General features: G+C 38.5%; 1 protein-coding gene across 4 annotated transcripts in view; it reads left to right on the top strand.

Annotated features, from left to right (window-relative positions):
* Positions 1-18,622, top strand: part of ARHGEF10 (Rho guanine nucleotide exchange factor 10) — a 117,124-nt gene that overhangs the window by 46,590 nt on the left and 51,912 nt on the right. For all 4 annotated transcript variants that reach the window (XM_055714307.1, XM_055714309.1, XM_055714305.1 and 1 more), the window contains 7 exons: positions 670-747; positions 985-1,164; positions 2,776-2,892; positions 4,961-5,053; positions 6,475-6,645; positions 8,427-8,572; positions 11,544-11,719. In XM_055714307.1, coding sequence (XP_055570282.1) covers positions 670-747; positions 985-1,164; positions 2,776-2,892; positions 4,961-5,053; positions 6,475-6,645; positions 8,427-8,572; positions 11,544-11,719 — 961 coding nt within the window. The remainder of the gene's footprint in view (positions 1-669; positions 748-984; positions 1,165-2,775; positions 2,893-4,960; positions 5,054-6,474; positions 6,646-8,426; positions 8,573-11,543; positions 11,720-18,622) is intronic.

Here is an 18,622-nt window from a genome sequence, read left to right as displayed (position 1 = left end):
GAGAAGGAGGTGTGATAAATAACCTGAAGTTCGTAAACACGAAAATACGGTAGCATTTCCTGAAGCTCTTACAACTCTCTCAATAGGTCTAAATATAGATTAGGTGGGGTTTTCACTTAGGCATGGTAAGGCTCAAAAAAGAATGTTGACTTAGTTAGGTACTTTCTTAGTGGTACAGTTTATGGCCTTACCTTAAAAAGGCAATTAAAGTTTTCTTGTTTGTCCTTCAGGTTGCTCTGAATAAATTTATAAAATATATTAAAATATAGAAAATGAATCTTGAAAGCTGATTTTGAAAACTGGTTACCTGATTTGTTGCAGTAATTCACCAAACTAGCCAACATCTTTTTATACCTATTATTATTCATATTAATGCCTAAATATATACATCTAAAATGAAAAGGTTAGTTTCAAAAGTAAAGCTTGGAAATGCAAGTCAGCAGTGATTATTGATACAGCTACAATAACTGTTGTGATCTTTAAAACATGAAAAGTAATAGTAAATTACTTTTGAAAAGGTATGGTATTATTTTATTGCAGTTCCAACATTGAAATTGCTTTGTGTTTCTTGTGTTTTATTAACATGAGAATTTTATCATCAGCATTCCCAGCTATGATGAACGTGTTAACCTGATTAGAGCTTTAGACAAAACTTTGTTTCTTCAACAGGTTGTGAGAAGGTATATTTTGGGCTCTGTAGTTGACAGTGAGAAGAATTACGTGGATGCTCTCAAAAGAATCCTGGAGGTACCCTAATATCTTTTGTATTTTGTTATTTTGAAATTTGAAAAATAATCGAATTTTTAAAGAATCTGTAGTATGACTGACATAGATTTTGCTACAGAAGCTACATTTCTGCTTCATGTCAAATGTTTAGAGATTTTGTGTGTATATATTGTTACATACATTGTTCTTTTTCTGTTTGTAGAAGATGCTTTTTTGTTTGTTTGTTTAAATCTATTTATGCTTTTTTTTTCCCCACAGCAATATGAGAAGCCCCTTTCAGATATGGAGCCAAAATTATTGAGCGAAAGAAAACTTAAAATGGTCTTTTATCGTATTAAGGAAATTCTTCAGTGCCATTCAATGTTTCAGATTGCGCTGGCGAGCCGTGTATCTGAGTGGGACTCTGTTGAAATGATTGGTGATGTCTTTGTTGCTTCAGTAAGCAAATGCATCTAAACAGATAATCTGTTTCCATTTTAGGCTTGTTATTCCATTTCCATATCTTTCTGTCTAACTTGGCCGCTTTATTCCCATATTCTCCAATGCCTGTGGCAACTGTCAGAGTGCATATGTACCATCTTGGTAAGGAAACTGACACCAACACATCTTTGGACTGGTTGGCAGATATGAAAGGATTGTGGGCAAAATTTTCAGGCTTTGATCAAGTTTTCAGACATCTAAATAAACAGTTCCTTTTTCTGAGAAGATAGAAATTCACAAACCCACCAAAATTAAGGAGAGACTGAGGCTCAGTGTCTCTCAAAAGGCAGGTAGTCGTTATGTCTGCTGGGAGTAGAAGAAAACACAGTAGGTGATGTCCTGAATTCCTGGGTTTTAACTGAGCCTAGTGCACAGGCAAAGAGTATTTGTAAAACACTATACCACCCTTAGTGGAATTCACCCAGCAAAGGACTGAACTAGCCACTGCTTTAAATTGGAGAAAACAAGAAGTGACCTTGGTTGATAGAAAGGCATAGTTCCCACCACAAATGTGTGGATGGAAAAGGCTGCCTACCTGCTGCTTTTAGTGCTTTTTTCTGTTGCCACCCAGCTGCTAGAAATCACCACCTTTTCAGGCCTGCTGTAAGAGCGCTGGGACCTGTGTCTTTGAGTACTTTGACCCCATTTCAGTCAAAATGGAACGGTTACTAAAGATTTGCTGTTTAAAGCAAACCTGTCTTGTTTTGATTGAAGTTAGTTATGTAGTGTTAATGAGACCAGCTCTGCAGAAGAGAGGGATAAAATTACTAAGAGGGCAACTGTCTTACCCTTCACATAGCTGTTTGCAGACCACACAATCTGTGTTCTTGGTAAACCCCTACCAGCTGAAGATGGGGCATGAATGCCCTTGGACTTTGCTGGTTCAGCAAATCTGGAAGATAGGCAGCAATGAGGTGAAAGAAGGTTCTGGTGAGGTGGGTGTCAGCCTCTTTTCCGAAGTAACAAGCAATAGGATGAAAGAAATGGCCTCAAGTTGTACCAGGGGAGGTTTAGATTTGATATTTGGGAATAATTTTTTCACTTAAAAGGGGGTCAATCATTGGAACAGGCTGCACAGGGAAGCGGTGGAGTCACCATCCTGGAAGTATTTAAAAAAAATATAGATGTGGCACTTAGGGACATGGTTTAGTGGTGGGCTTGATGGTGTTGGGTTAATAGCTTTACTCTGTGATCTTAAAGATCTCTTCCAGCCTAAATGATTCTATGATCCTATGGTGAGGGGATCCCAGTACCTGCTTTGAATCTCAGTGGATGCCCTTCGATTGCCCATAGTCGTCAGGGCTTTACCCTAGTGTTGTGGCCAAGATAAATCGATTTCTCTAAATTTACATTTTGTAATTCACAGCCATTACATCTTTAGGTTTCCAACCTGTCTTTTACAGAAAGATTATTTTGGACATCACCAGGATTTCTGTAGATTCAGCACTAGGCCAAGCCAAAGCCCTTGGCTCCGAGCAAGGAGAGTCCTCAACAGTCAGAGGTCTAGATAGTTATGCTTTCAGATATCTTTTCTATTTATAGTTAAGGTTTACCCTTTCATCTTTACAGTTTTCTAAATCGATGGTATTGGATGCGTACAGCGAATATGTAAACAACTTCAGTACAGCAGTAGGGATTCTCAAGAAAACATGTGCCACCAAACCTGCCTTTTTAGACTTCTTAAAGGTGAGTTTGTTCAATCCTCGAACAGCTGGGCATATGATATAAATAAGTTAGTATAAGTTGTAAGTTAGGAGTAAATTTGATTGCTGTATATTGTGTGACTTTTTATGGACTTTGGTTTTACGTTTTATGGGTTTGGCACAAAAAATCCCCAGCGAATTCATCTTCCACTACTCTATTTTCAAAATAGTAACACAATGTTAGATCTAGGATTTATTTTGAAGTACAGAGTAGTTTTGTTGTTGTTCAGATCAGATTACTGGTGTTTGCATGACTGTACCTGGCAAAACATTGAGATTCTTTCATATCAGATGAGCTTCAAATAATCATTCACCATGTGAGGCTTTGTCTTATTTGGGATTTATTTTACTTTTGACTTCTTTATTGTGCAAAGTAGTGTAACTAGACTTCCATTCCACAACAATTTCCTAGTATTTTGAAAATCGTGTTTCTAATTTGGGGTTGAAATTGAAAATTTTTGTGCAGAATGCGTACTACCCTGATGAATATGATGCTTCTGATGATGTGCATGGAGAGCTTGGTACATGCAGTAGAAGTGCTGTGAATCCCTAGGGAATGATACCTCACAGAGGGTACACAAAATTTGTTGCAATGCTTTTAAGCAGTCTGTGACACTGCTGAAGAGCCTGGAAGCTCTACTTGTCCCATTTCCCAAGAGTCCTGGATCGAGTTGTGCCTCTCGGAGCTGTCGCCCTGTCAGGCCTGTTGCAATGGTCCACCAGACACTGAAATTGGATGCCCTAGGGAAACGGAACAGCGAGGCTCTTAGGTTGCCTAGAGAGGGGTGGTGGTGGGGGGGTGATTTGTAATTTGCCTTTAGCTCTTAACATTAACTACCAATTTTTTGGAGTGTGGCCAGCACTGCACAGGATTATATTCTGGAAGCTTTAGGCACCGTGAAGATCAGACTCTAGTGAGTCTGCTTCATACCACGGAAACATTCCATACCAGTGGAAACATCCATACCTCTCACATTGTTAAAGCCTTGTTGTTCCAGCAGAGGTGTAATGTACAGCTCTCATCACTGTTGGTCGGTGCTGGCACTGGTGATGCTCAGAGCTGCGGACTCACAGCCGAACTCTGAAAACTGAAGACATTTCTGTACTTTCCTTTTTTTCGTTTGCCCACTAGCAATGAAGACTGAATCTTTACTACTGCTGTTTGGGCATAAAAAGTTAGTGGAGATAAATAATGAAACAAATTGTTATGAAGCTGATAGTTGTAGCAGTAAATATGAACTTAAGCACAACACCAGTTTAGTATTGTTTGGGTTTGCTTTGGTTTTAGTATTGAGTATTTCCTTTACTCTCCTTATTTTGGGGCAGCTGTGAATCTGGCCACACTATTTCCAAATGTTGAAATGTCTTATACAAATAGGGCTTTTCTGCACATGCAAGTGATATTTGACTGGCTTTATCTGCCAGTCCTGATAATCAAAACAACGGATTCGTATGCTTTTCTTTCCAAACATAAAGCAATGTTCTTTTCCTTAGTTTCTTTAAAAAAAAATTACCTTTTTGTTTGCATAGCACTAAGATTATGATGTTTCCCTTAAATTTCCCCTTAAAAACACATAGCTAGTTAGAGATTTATAGTCTCTTAGCCCCAAGAAACAGAGCAGTAATAGTAAATTACAGAATGTAAATCAACATATCACTTAAATTTTTCAAATTTAAGACCTTGAACAAGCACATTCCCTTTTTTGTGCTTGAAGTTAAGCAGACTTTTCAGTGCACTGCTTATGTAAAAAGAATGAATGTGCCATATCGATATACATAGAGGTGCTCCCTTGCTAGTGAGGCTTTATCCCAGCTGTGTTTGTTTAAGGAAGATTCAGTTCAGTGACATGCCATCATTGTAAAAGTGATTTTATTTAAAGATTTAATATTTTTAAGTGGAATCTTCATAGTAAATAGAATTTTTAAAGTGCCACTACTACAATTAATGTAAATTCTGTAGAAGAATTTTTAAGGAATGTTTTCTCTTTCATTCTGTTAACTGATGGAAATACGCACACAGTACTAAACAGTGTGGCTTTCTTGCTTTGTAGCAATGCCAAGAGTCAAGCCCCGATCGAATTACACTGTATGGTTTAATGATGAAACCTATCCAGCGCTTTCCACAGTTCATTCTACTATTGCAGGTAAATAACGTTTACCAAAGGGATGCTTTTGGTGTATTCTTATGTGGTTTGCTTGTGGGATCGCATGGTAGCTGTCTTCTGCCGGAGGAGTGTGCTGCAGTGGAAGTGGCTATTGGATCATGGGGAAATAAGAAGCAAAAATGTCATTGCATCATAATGTGCTGATCTTGTATTCTGATTGCGGGGCAGGCAGTAAATACACTACAGGAAAAAATGAACTAGATTTACTCTAGATTACTTGCTAGTTTAGATTTTGCTTGTAAGTAAAGCTGTAGTTCAAAAGAGCTACTTGTTCATACAGTTTGTTAGCTAACAGCACTTCAAAACACCACTAGGAACTTTGTGGCATTACTTTCCATTTAAGAAAAATACAAGAGGATGTAGTTCATGCCTTGGATAGTTCAGAATACATGTGGGATGTAGAAAAAAAGCGTGCTCCCTCCCTGACTACTTGGCTCACAGGTAGTGGGCAGTGTGGTGCAGCTTCCTTCTGACCTGCAGCATCTTGTTTTCCTTCCCATGGAAACAGAAGACTTGGCAGGGAGTCCTCGGGTCTCATCTCAACAGGCATTTGAGCTGCAGGAAGAGCACAGTTCCCCAGTGTAGACCTGCTCCAGACCAACTTACGCTGTTTGTAACTCCTTCCAGACTATAGCAGGCCTGTCCCAGTAAGCGCTGTGAGTTGGCTGTGTGTGGCAGGTGCCACAGGGAAGGACAGGCTTTGGGCTGTGGGTCTGGGAATTACTGTGAGAGAAGGAGCAGAGATAGCTGGGGGGGAGCATGTGGGTAGGAAGCCGTGGCGAAAGTTTTTGATGTAGCAGAAGATACAGAGTTTATTGCAGCAAGAAGCCATAGTGACTAATTTTTAAGTGCTGTGGAAAAGGAGAAAAAAATATAATTCAAGTTGTTCCTACTGTATTGCATACAAAAGGGAAAGACTTGGAGAAGCTGTTGTGACCCATGAAGTAAGCAATGTCTCCTACTTCAGGGTGAGCACACTATCAGTTTTTTGGTGAGGAATAATAATGGTGATAAAGATAATACAATATTATTACAACAGTAAAAATCAGAAAAGTTTAATTTTAGATCATTGTTTATGGACACCTATGTATTCTACTGTAACATTTTTCACATTGTGGTTAATATTAATAAATTAAACATTTATTTTCAAGTTCCTTCTCTGTACTTTCATCCTGTAAATAAGCTGTATGTGACCTCATTCAGTATCTTTTCTTAAGAACTATTAAGATATTCAGGAAAGTAAGCAATGTGCTGTCTGAGTATTCCTTAGGTGTTCATTGGTCTTATTCTTTAGTAGTACTTGGGTAAAGAATGTAATAATAACTTTACATCCTGTAATCTTTTGAACTTGACTTTGAAATGAAATCTAATGTTTGTTTTGTTTTATCATTTCCCCTCAGGATATGTTGAAGAACACCAATAAAGGACATCCTGACAGACTACCTCTACAGATGGCTCTTACAGAACTTGAAACGCTGGCAGAGAAGTTAAATGAAAGGAAAAGGGATGCAGATCAGCGCTGTGAAATAAAACAAATAGCAAAAGCAATGAATGAACGTTATCTGAACAAGGTTAGAAAAGTAGGAATGTATGATGGAAGAGTTAGTTTTTGGGCCTTGAGAAATCTCTAAAATGGACACCAAAGAGAAACCTATGTTTTTTTCTGTGCAGGTCGGCAGCATGGGGTCAATTTAGTGGTAGGTGTGAGATGTGACCTACTTCCAGGACTGAACAAGCTCTTTGGTTAAACCACTGTGCGCTGGATCAGGCAACATGTAGCAGTATTGGTGTTCTCTGGCAGTGTAGGAAATAATGCTGTGTAGTAAACTCTTGTGTATGTTTTCTGCATGGGAAAATTAAACTTTTAATTTATCCTAGAACTGAGTAATTACCTTCATCCTTATATTGCAGTGCTTCCAACTATGGAGCATTTCAAGATGTGCTATTGAATGTGTCCAACATCTTCCTTGTTTTAAGGAACATCCCAGTATATTTTATTTGTGCGTATGTATCCCAGTATATTTCATTTGGATCATGCAATAGAAATGTCTTTAAAGAACTGTAGAAGACGTTCAGTAGGAAGGAAGGAACAATCTTCATTTGAGTTTGTTAGTAGCTACCTGTACTGTGGATATATGGATGCTTGTCTTGCATCATAAAACGGTTCCTCCTTTCCCATGAGATAAGGCATAAATGCTTCAGTTCTTGCTTTCGTGAAGTTACAGATGATTATACTCTGGACTCATTCTGGGATGGAGTGATGGGGACATGCTGAAGGTGCAGGGAATGGTGGGTTTTGTGATGCATAAAAGCATAGTAGTCAAACAGAACACACTGTTTTATGCTATTTATCAGAAATGGGATACTGAATTTATTGTTACACTGCAACAACATTTCCATTCTAAGTGCATTAGAAGATGGATTCAGACATTTACTTTTCTAGTTCTCATAATCCTACTTCTTGAAGCAGCTACTAATCATCTACAAATACTTGAAGGAGTTCAAGACACAGAATGTGTTTTTTAAGAGGTGGTCCAGGTTTCCTCTTGTCAGTCCATATAAACTGTGAAATCTTGTATGTTATGCACTGAGAGGATGAATTGATGTATGTGTGGATAGTCATCCCAAATCACATAGGGCCCTGTGTGCCTTGTGGGTTAATATTTGCATATACAGTTTTGGAACAATGCCAGGCAGGGTGAAGGAGGTGGGTGGATAGGAAATGAGTAAGTTATGGACCATTTTGTTCTCTTGGTTGCTATGAAGGTGTGTTTGACCTGTGAAGGATTGGTTCATGCTTGCACGCGGTGCTGATCCTCAACCCTTGAAGGCAAATGGCAGGAGCAATTTACATGCCATGCATCTCTTGCACATACCGTCTTTTCCTCAGCCTGTGGCAACCTGCCAGCTGCACTCCTTAGCTAGCTCTGTGAGCCCAGGTGGACAGAGCAGGCACAAGCACCCTTCCTCCTCCCTCTGTGACAGCTGGAACCAGGTGTAGCACTTAAATGGGCTGTGAAAGAAAGGATGAAGGAAGGGAACCACAGAAATTGTGGAAGCTATCATTTTTTTTTTCCACTAGGGGACCTTTATCAGTGTGGAAGATTCCCAGACCAATTACATTCCATATGAAGACCAAAAACCCCTGCAGGCTGTGTTGGTGGCAGCAGAAATTAGTTTCTCTATGTGAAAAGCAAATTAGTAAAGAGGCTTAATTCACTTGGGAGATCCACCTGCTAACACTTGTACTAGGATGGCAAGTGATAACCTGTTCTATTTTCTTCTGGTTTTTTGCACTGGATGTTAGATGTGCCATGTATAATATACAGTGCTTTGTTGTTCTTAAATCCAGCTGCTCAGCAGTGGTAACAGGTACCTCATACGGACTGATGATATGGTTGAGACAGTTTACAATGACAAAGGAGAAATTATCAAAACCAAAGAACGACGACTTTTCATGTTAAATGATGTGCTGATGTGTGCAACAGTAAATATTCGGTAAGAATTCATTCATATTTTTAAAATAACCATTCAAGCTTCAGCTGGAAGAAATGATACTTTCTGAAATATTTTTTAAATTGCTTTTACTATGGCTAATGATTTCTAAGATAGTCATAATAAATGGATAGCTAGCTTTGTTACAGTCCTCTATATTGCCTGCTGATGTTTGGAAGTTCTAGAGTAAGCACGTAAGTAAATTTTATCAGTTGGAGTTTACAGATAGAAATTATCTGTAGTGTCTAGTTATTGCTGTATATTAGCATTTAGCAGAGCACAGGTATGCCAAGGTAGGATTTTTTTTCTCCTTTTCCTTAAATTCATACTGTTACACACATACAAATATGTAAATTGACACCATTTGCAAATTACAAAAACAAAACAAAACACAAAGCTAATACATGTAACCAGAACAAACCTGGAAGTCACTAACAAATTTCCAGCTGGGGAAAGGTTTTTATCTCTGAGACCAAATGTTGAAGGATTAAAGCTGAGGTGCTTTGAAGAAGACATCTTTTCATAGTGCTTTCTGTAAATTATGGCTGTAATTATTACTGTTACTATATCTCTGTGTATGCCAAGGTTACACCCACATTCAAATGTTGCTTGTATCATAAATTGTTTTATGTGATGGCACATTCTGACAAAGAAAACATGGAACACTAAAATCTTCCAAGAACATCTTTTCTTAAGCATAATATGAGTTGATATCTCAGTTTATTACTGAAGTATGAATGTGGTACGTATTTTTGTAATAATATGAATGCTTGGTCTCATGCTGGTGAGTGAGAAGTGCCATGTAATAACTGCACTTCAGAAAATGAACAAGCTTATGTCAACTATCCTGTTACTCTTTTCCTTTACAAATTCTTCAGTTCCTTAGTAACACCTGGATATTTTCTTATGGTTGTTTGCAAGAAAATTACTTTTAACCATTCATGTTTTATCTTCTTCCATACCATCATCTTGGATTTTCTGTATTTGTCCTTGAAGTGGCAATGTGCAGTCTGTTTTCATTTTCCATGTGAAAAATTCATGATATGCCAAGTCTCTGGGTTCCTTATTAAGTCAACAGCTCCTGTTATCACAGCACTGTTGTTCTTGTGGGCATTAACTGGTTCTGAGCAACTTCCTTTGGGATGGTAATTGGGCATGCATGTGTCATGGGCATTTGCTAGCTCTGAAAAAGTTTAATTTTGGTTTTCTCTAGCAGTTAAGGTTTGCTTTCCAACCTGCTTGTTTATGTGATAGTGAGTTTTTAGAATAGGTGAATGCACTTTTAGCTTTATTCACTAGCAAATAAAAGGTTTGTGACTTCCTTGGGGTGTTTGGATGCCTGTGGGTCCACCTGCAACCTGTATGTGTGGATTTAGGATTCCTCCATGATTTAATGGACTGCTCTTAGATTTTTTTTTTTTATTTTTTTTTTTTACTGCAGAAGAAACTACCTGTGTCATGTGAAATATAGTTAGAGCCTGAAGGAAATAATCTGCCAGAGTTCACACATGATACCTGTATCCATTCCAGAAGTTTTTGTGCAAAATAAGCATCTGCTATAGAATGTACCCCTTGCCTGTTTGGCTTATGCAGGATAAGCTTTATTTCTCTTTGGTTTAGCTATATGAAGTTAGGCATCTTACCTAAGCTAGGCTTCTGTTATAGCAGGGGTTTTCACAGTGCATGCCTGCAGATTTACCCTGGAAATGTAGACTTTTTTCAGAAGTTTTACACGTACATGTAGCTAAGTATGTGTCAGCACACTTAACCACCTTTTGTCCAACATTTACAGAAACAGTCAGATGTCCCAGGAGCCTGGGGACCATTTGTTCCAGAACCATTTTCTATAGCTGGCAAAAGACATGCGTTTCTACAGAGTACATGCCCCTAAGAAGGTCCTTCTTGACACGTAGTCTAGATAACCAGCTTGAACCGGAGACCTAACTTTTAAGTAGCAGTAGTTGGAGGGGGTGGATGCTATCCCTAATGAGTGCTGTGTCCTGCCCAGTCTTGTTTTCTTTCTTCTGAACTAGATCAAGAGTTTATAAATATTTACTTAAGCTGTGGCACTTGTGGTTTTTGTTCATACTTGCCTCTTCATTGAAACAAAAGTATGACTGTGTTGGGAAAAGTAGCTGACTAGCTAAACATCAGCATTTAGGTACTGTTCTCAATAACTGCATTTTGCTGATTTCTCCCAAGCATTTAACTTTGTTATTTCAGTCGTGCTTTCTGTGAAGTAAACCTTTTTTGTCCACTTTAACATCTCTTTTGTCCTTAACGATAAATGTTTGTTATGTGTGCTTGAATGTGAATAAGGGAATGAAAGAAACAAAGGAAAATGAGTATTAATGCCATTGCTATTCCAAGTGAGCTTCCTCAGTGTGCTCTTTCCTCTGATATGCCTCTTGTGATACACGCTTGCTTCAGCAGTAGCTCACTTGAGATTAAGCTCAGAAGCCACAGCAGTTGCTAAGGTCTGCTGTAAAGAATATCCTGTGCTGTGGGGCTCAGCAGAAATGTTAGCTTGTCCGCCCTTGGCTGGTTACATTGCCCTCCCTGCTGCTGGTAGTCATTCAAAGGTCCCATCATCCGTACTTCTCTCAACATAGTAGTTACTACTTTTGAGCACTGTTTCAAAAGGATTAGGAAAATATGGAGCCAAAGTGTCATCCTAAGAGCTTGTGTATCAAAATGCAGGTTGATCTTATAAGATGGTCATTTATGTTTTGTTATAGAAATGTAGGGACTGTTGTGCTGGCGGTCCTACGCTGTTTGTAAATGAGATTATCTGCACCTGCATAGCTGCTCTTTGCACTCCAGGAGAGATCAGTCACAGTCAGCCTGATGCATGTATTTGTTTCAAGTTGTGCATGGTGCTCAGACAGATAAACAGCAAATTTTAGAAGCTAAAATAATAAATGGGACTTGAAACACAGTTGTTTGTCAAAGCAATAATTTGTGCATCTTCCAGCTCTTCCTATGAAAGCAGTGGCGCTGTGACAACTGGCCAGAGGTATTTATTGAAGTGGAGTGTACCGCTGGGACAAGTGGAAGTCATCGAGTATGGCAGCAGTGAGGGCCAAGGAGAGAACTGCAGGTTTCCACCCCAGCACTCTGCTGAAAATGTCATCATTAACTCTAAGCCAAGTAAGTGACGGGAGTTATTGACTTGTACAGGGTTTTTTTGGTTGGGTTTTTTTTTTTCCCATTAAAATCCATATTTGAATTTCAATGGGCTACTGAAAACAAAGGAAAGAATTCTGTGAATGAAGACTTCTGTAACATGGACAGTAATACAACCTCTTTCCTTGGAAGCAGACAATCTGTAAAGTGATAGCCAGTCTCCTGCCTTGCAACATGAGTTATTTGTACTTGTCCTAGTTCAGTGTTCTATACAGGAATGCAAAAAGTGTTTTAAAGTATGAATGTGTGTGGGCATTCATATATATATGAATTCATATATATATTCATACAATACAATCTGTAAAAAGGTTGTTTTGGTGTGGTGTGCCAGCTGTCCCGTCGTAGCTGGTCATGCATATGTTCTTTATCCCATAATTAAGGAAGTTTCTCTCAATAAAAATGACCAGCTACCCTGTTGCTGTGGAATAGTCTCAACACAAGTGGTTTTACTGCAGGGTAGAAGTTACTTCTCTCAAGCCCATAGTATCCCACCTGTCAAATGCAGTAATAAGTGCTTCAGAAAAAAACATCAATTTTAATTTTAATGAGTGTTTTTGAAACAATATGCCAATAGGTAATTTAATCCAAGCCTCTCTCCAAACTCAACCTCAAGCTCTGAAGTCTGCAAGTTCCTTCTGTGCCTGTTAATCCCTCCTAAAAGCCTGCTAACTACCCTCAAGAGATGTATGAATTCCAAGAGTTGACTTGATAGCTAGCCTTTCACATATAATGAGTTATTTTTATATCTTGTGTTTTGCCTAAATACTGCATTTTTTTAGTACATTTTATATATCTAGATTGTGATCCTTGTTAGTGGACTAATTTGCATGGATTTCAGTGCTAGCTCTTGGCATTATTTCACATTGTATTTATTTAATATTGCACCCTTGGCTTCCTGAATTTTCCCACAGTTGTGCTGTAAGGAGGCATAAATATTACACTTCAGAATTATCTGAGGTGCAGCTGCAGCATTTAATGCCCCCCATGTTCTCCAGGATGGTTATTGTCAGGTGGTTTTGCCCCTCTCTTTGTAAACAGCCACAGAAAATTTTTACAGGTAGTTACGTCTCAATTTCAAGAATGATGTCATCTTGTAACTCCTTTTAACCATTAATGGGCTACTTAGACAATGAGGTTAAGGCTTTTATATTGTCATTTACCAGCTGCTGTATGCATGACTCTGAATGTATATAAAGGAGAATATTACTTAGAATGGAGGGGTCCTTCTTATAGCTGAGTTTGGGAGGAACAGCTTGTTGAATAATCCTACTGCAACTTTGTGCAGTAGCTTCACAGACGATTAGACCAAATCCTTGCCTGTCAGCAAGATCAGATGGGGAAGTGGAGCATGAGGGGAGAAAGAAAAACTTTTACCAGAACAGTCCTGTAGAACTTACTTGAACCTCTTGGCTTTGAGGTTGCCTAGCTTCATGATGTTTGGTGACAATATGTCAAAAAAATGAAATTACTTTGTACATCATTTGTAGTCTCAACTTTCAGGTTAAATGGTAATCAGTAGGTAAAAGATGAGCTGAACAACTGTCCTCTTGGTAAGCTCTGATCGTTGCATTAATTCAGTCTTGCCCTAGTAAAAGGGATCAAAAGCTAAGAAATAAAATGCTTATGAAAGATTCTGGTTATACAAATGAATAAATCTTCCCTCAGCTTTAATCAAATGTTTCTGCCAAATGATCGAGCTAAATTGAATATAACCCATCATGAAAGAGCAAGAGTGTAGCCTTGCTATTTGCATGTACTGCTGTGTCTGTGCTAGTTTTACTTTGAATGCAGACTTGTCCAAATTGGCCTGTGTAGACGAGTTTGAATACACACCTAATTGTGTTAGTTATTCTGTAGAGTTGCCCCCTTAGTTCCAGTCATCTTGGCCTCTAAAGGTGCAGAAGCTCAGAAAGTTCAGCCTGCCTGCAGCGGGAAAGGACTGGTAAGATTTTGTGTAATGGTTCACTGTTGCTTGTTTATTTGCACCCACCAACACGCTGCATTTTATAGTTGATGATGACACAATTTTTTTCATGGTAGTATCATGTTTTTTGGGATCAACAATCATGAGATTGTTGGGTATTAACCACAAACTCCAAAACACTACCAACAAAATATTGTCGATTCTTTGCCTGAAACTGCTTGACTTAACGGTTGTCATAAAGTTATATCATGTTTCCTTCTGTTTTCAAAGTATACCAAGTGCTGTGGTGAAATCCCAGTGGCCTCATAGTGTGTGGTTTTAATAACATCAAGAACAATTTGTGATGCTGCAGGCAGAATCCTGTTTCCATCACACAGAACCATGTTTCAGACCTTATTTTCAGCTTTCATTTCCAGTTTCTGGGAGCTGGAGAGATACAGAATGATGATGATTCTGTGTAAAAGCATTAAGAAGTAGGGGGGTCATTTCTTCTGTTTCTAGAAGACTGAGAAAAGTTGTTTTCTATCTGTAACTCATCAGGTTAAGTACTTGACCCCTGTATAAAGTTGGCATTCTCACATTACTGCTGTGATTAACAAGGACTCTTAATGGATTCTAGTTTGTTATTGTGAGGATTACTGATTATTAGCTGCATTTCTCTTATCGTGGCACTTTTTTCTCAGCCAAAATCCTTTTTATGAGGAGGCAACTGTCATAACTGTATCTTACTGTATAATTTAAACTATTATTGGCTAAATGCAATTGGTGCTTTCTACGATGCTGCAAGAAAGGATAGTATTGTTAAAGGATGCAAACTTTGGGTGTTACAGAGAAATTAATAGATGAATTTGAATTCATATCGTACATGTTGTAATATGCAACTGCTGAAAGGTTGAAAGGTTTTATGAATATGCATAAACCAAGGGCATGCTTTAGTACTGTTCTACAGTGGAAAGCAAGGGCTGTGTGAACTTGGTTTTCACTTGGCAAAATCATCAGTTTGCAGTTTTGTACCCAGTTCTGCTTTGCATACCAGTCTTTTGTCTCTGAATTCTAGAGAACACTTTCAGGGGTTGTTAAGTTCATGGCTGTTTTTTTTTAAGCCCTTTGTCTTTTGGCAGGAGAAACTGTGTGGCCTGAGGGTACATGGGGGAAGGCAGGAAAATTTTCCTAGGGTGTATTCTGCTATGCTGTTCCAGTCCTTGCTGTGCTTTTGTTTTATTCTTGGTGCTAGAGGGATACAACAGAAGTAGACTATAGGTTCTTTTATTTATGGAGAAGGATTGAAGCCTCAGCTGTTTGGCAGAATCCTTTATTTGTATGGTTCTAATATTGTATCCTGATGGAGTGCAATTATAACTTGTGTTTGCTTCCTGTAATGATATTTAAAGCAGAAAACATTTCATTCTCAGTCTTCAGAAAAAAATAGCACATTTATCGGATCGCATTCCTCTGAGCAAATTAGGCAAAGTCCTATTTCATGTATCGGAGTTAATCTTGCTTGAATGTCTGTGAGTATGAGTCTCTGGCATGCCAACTGGACAGTTCCTGTGGAAGTAGTTAGCTTAACTCTTTGTGACAGAAGCCTGATGTGTGAATTTTCTTCTGTAGAACCATTTGCAGAAAGATGGAAGATGAATTTTTTCCCTATTAAATCCATGTACTGTTTCTGGTAGGCTACTGCTGTTGTCCTCTCCCTCCCAGTTAGTCCATGTGCAGAAGGACAGACACATTCATAGTACTAAAAATTTGAATTAATATAGCAAAAGAGGAATATTTTCAGCATGAGTAGGAAGTTGTACGTTCTTGGGTTTGATTTACTTGTGCTGAAAGAATTGTGTCGTGTAATGGAGTTCAGTAAGAGGTATTTGAAGCGTGGTTTAGGTGGTTACGGGAGCATTTGACTTGATTCTATGGTGAGATAAGAAAACTACTATAATGGTAGGTGAGGCTGCTAAGTGGATAGGCCTTTTAGTGGGCCCTGTTGCAATAGAACACGGGGTAACGGTTTTAAACTAAAAGAGTTAGATGCAGACTAGATGTAAAGAAGACATTTTTTATGATGAGAGCGTTAAAGCACTGGCACAGGTTGCCCAGAGAGGTGGTAGGTGCCCCATCCCTGGAAACTTTCAAGGTCAGGTTGGATGGGGCTCTGAGCAACCTGATCTAGTGGAAGGTGTCCCTGCTTATTGCAGGGGAGTTGGACTAGGTGACCTTTAAAGGTCCCTTTCAACCCAAACCATTCTATGATTCTAAGATTCTATGAAGCAAGAACCTTGTTTTCAAGGCCCAAAAAGAACTCAGCAAAAGTATTATGTAATATAGGGATGACCCTAGCCTATAAATGGTTGAAAAGCTCAAAATGAGACACTTTCCTTAATTATACTTCTTCCTTACGTAATGCTAACTAGTGAATTCTGTTCTTCCACACAGTTGTGTTGATACATGCATTGATTTCACCTCCTCTGTCTGTGAACTACTGAAAACAATGGATTCAGCATTCACAGCTGGGATACTGGTTTGGTTTTGTTTTTCTTTATTCTGTTTTGTTTTATTCCAAGATGTCTATAGGTAACCTGCTTATTGTGGACCTAGGGAAATGAACATCAAGTTTAAGGTTCCTGAATTTTAGTATTTGCTCTGTCACAGGTTTGCTTGTATGTTTGTGGGAGTCTTGCTACTTCTGTACCTTGGTTTCTGCAACTATAAAATACACTGTGCTCTGGGCAGGAACCCTAAGCACTCAAAGTACCTCAGACACCTAATGTGTCTGGAGGGAGTCTAAAGGGAGGCCACAGATCACTTAAACCTGCCCACAGGTAAATTGCTATCTTTGATAATCAAGTTATATCATAGAGGAATTGAAAGAGTAATCAGTGCCTATTCAAATACTAGGTTATTGCTAACTATTTTTTGCTAATTTTTCTGTCTTTATTTGTTACTTTAGATGCTGTAAGCATCTGAAGCAATTAATGCGTTTATTGTGATGTTATCTTTTTTGCTATTATATGCTGCTTTGTCCTGAATGATCTTTAGTAATTGAAGGGATTTATCTGTTGGCTGTTTCCTTGGGGTTTGGTTTATTAGGGATTCTTTTGTTGTTGTTGGCTTTTGAGGAAGTTTACTACATAGCTGTATCCTAGTAAATGATAATTTTTCAATCAAAATGGGTGAGAAGTTGAATTGAATTTATGGAAAGAGAGCACTAAGAAAGTTAAATGTTACCCATACTTTTCTGATAAAAGAGGATGGGTGAAAGAGCAATCAATACAACCTGTTTCTTAGTATGTCATATCAATATGACATATTTTAAATATGTCTTCCAAAAATATAAAAAAATATAGTCAAAAGCAAATTTGTCACTTCTTATAAAAACGTACTGTATTCCCCTCTAGAAGAATCTGGAAGTGGACCTTCACTTGCAAGTCACCCATCTGTACATAAAATCACTGAAAATACATGTATTTCACTGCTCTTAAACGGGAATATAGGAGCAAAGGTCAAATGCACCGGCCAGAGTTTCAGCTTTTCAGGTTCCTGGAATGTGGTGTTAAGAGTTTGCAGCACTTTATGCAAACTGCTGATGGGTCGTGAAATGTGGTTTCTGTGCCAAGATGAATGCCTGCTTGGTGCTGCCGCGACAGTGACCACCCCTAGTTGCCTGTTCCCTGGTTCCCAAGAATGAAAATGATGAGCTCTAAAAGTTTTTCACAGCGGTTTTATTGAAGAAGACCAGACTAGAAAGACTCTGTAGAAGCAAGGTGGGTGGGCTAAGTATCCTGTCATTTCTGGTTGGGAAACCAGTGCCTGTTAGCAGTGTTCTGCTGCAGGTCATGTTGATTAGGAGCCATACGCAGCATAGCCTATTACTTAAGCAAAGAACCGTTTAATTTGAGCCATATGGCTAAAGGCTGAAAGAGAAAATGAGCAAGACCCATCTGTACTATATGTATCATGCAGTGATGAGTGTAGGAGATAACAGTAAAAAGAAAAAACAGGTTAGCACATTTATGTCTATGGCTGCATTTTAGTGTTGTTTTTTGTTTCACAGGTTTACAGTTCGTAACTGAGATCAAACCTCAGCACTGCTACACCATGGCTTCTCATCTTTCCTGGTCCGACTTCCAGGGATATATTTGTACTCCATTTCCAGTCATGTGTGGCTTTGATCTCTGTGGGTTTTGTTTACTGTCAAATGTAGTGACATAACACTGAAGTGCAGGCATGATTCCTTTCTTCCGAGTTTCCTTCTTCTTGATGCAGTCATTTTATGTAGGTCTCCAAGTGTTGCCAGGGAAACAGGCAGGAGTGTTTGGTGGGCTACAGTGTGCACCTGTGTTTCTGTCAATGTCTTGCCCAGTGGAAGAACAGTTCTTGAAAACAAAGATAGTGCTGCTGTGATAGCCATTACCATTAATGCTGGTTTTTTTACTGGTTTGTCTAACAAGAAATACAGAATTGGAGAAGGGAAAATAAAAATTAGCTTTATCATCACTGCAAGGCTGGACAATTGTACTACAATGTCCAGAGTAAGCAAGACTAAACATTAAGTGGCATATCAACTCTAGCATTGATGATAAGGTTTTAAAAAGGATGATGTGGGATGAATTGCTAGTTAAACTAACTTTCACCTCTGAAATAGAGTAATAATGTAAAACTTTATTTTAAAACTATTGAAATGATACTGTACAGTAATATGTTTATAAATGTAAACTGTCATTGATATATGTGAACAAAAGACCAGAGATTTTAAATCAGTCTATCTCCAAATAGCCTGTTCAGCTGAGCAAACCAGGTGACGTGAAATAGTTCATTTTTTAAGCAGATATATGTTTCTAGCTGGTGGACTAGGCACAGAATAAATTAGGTGTTAACATGTTTGTCTCACCCACTTTGGATAAGATTCATCTGCTTGCCTTTCATATCCACCATAGTGGTTATAG

Source organism: Falco cherrug, chromosome 6, assembly GCF_023634085.1.
Source record: "Falco cherrug isolate bFalChe1 chromosome 6, bFalChe1.pri, whole genome shotgun sequence".
NCBI lineage: Eukaryota > Metazoa > Chordata > Aves > Falconiformes > Falconidae > Falco > Falco cherrug.
The sequence above is the reverse complement of the archived record's forward strand: the minus strand, read 5'-3'. Positions and strand labels throughout refer to the sequence as shown.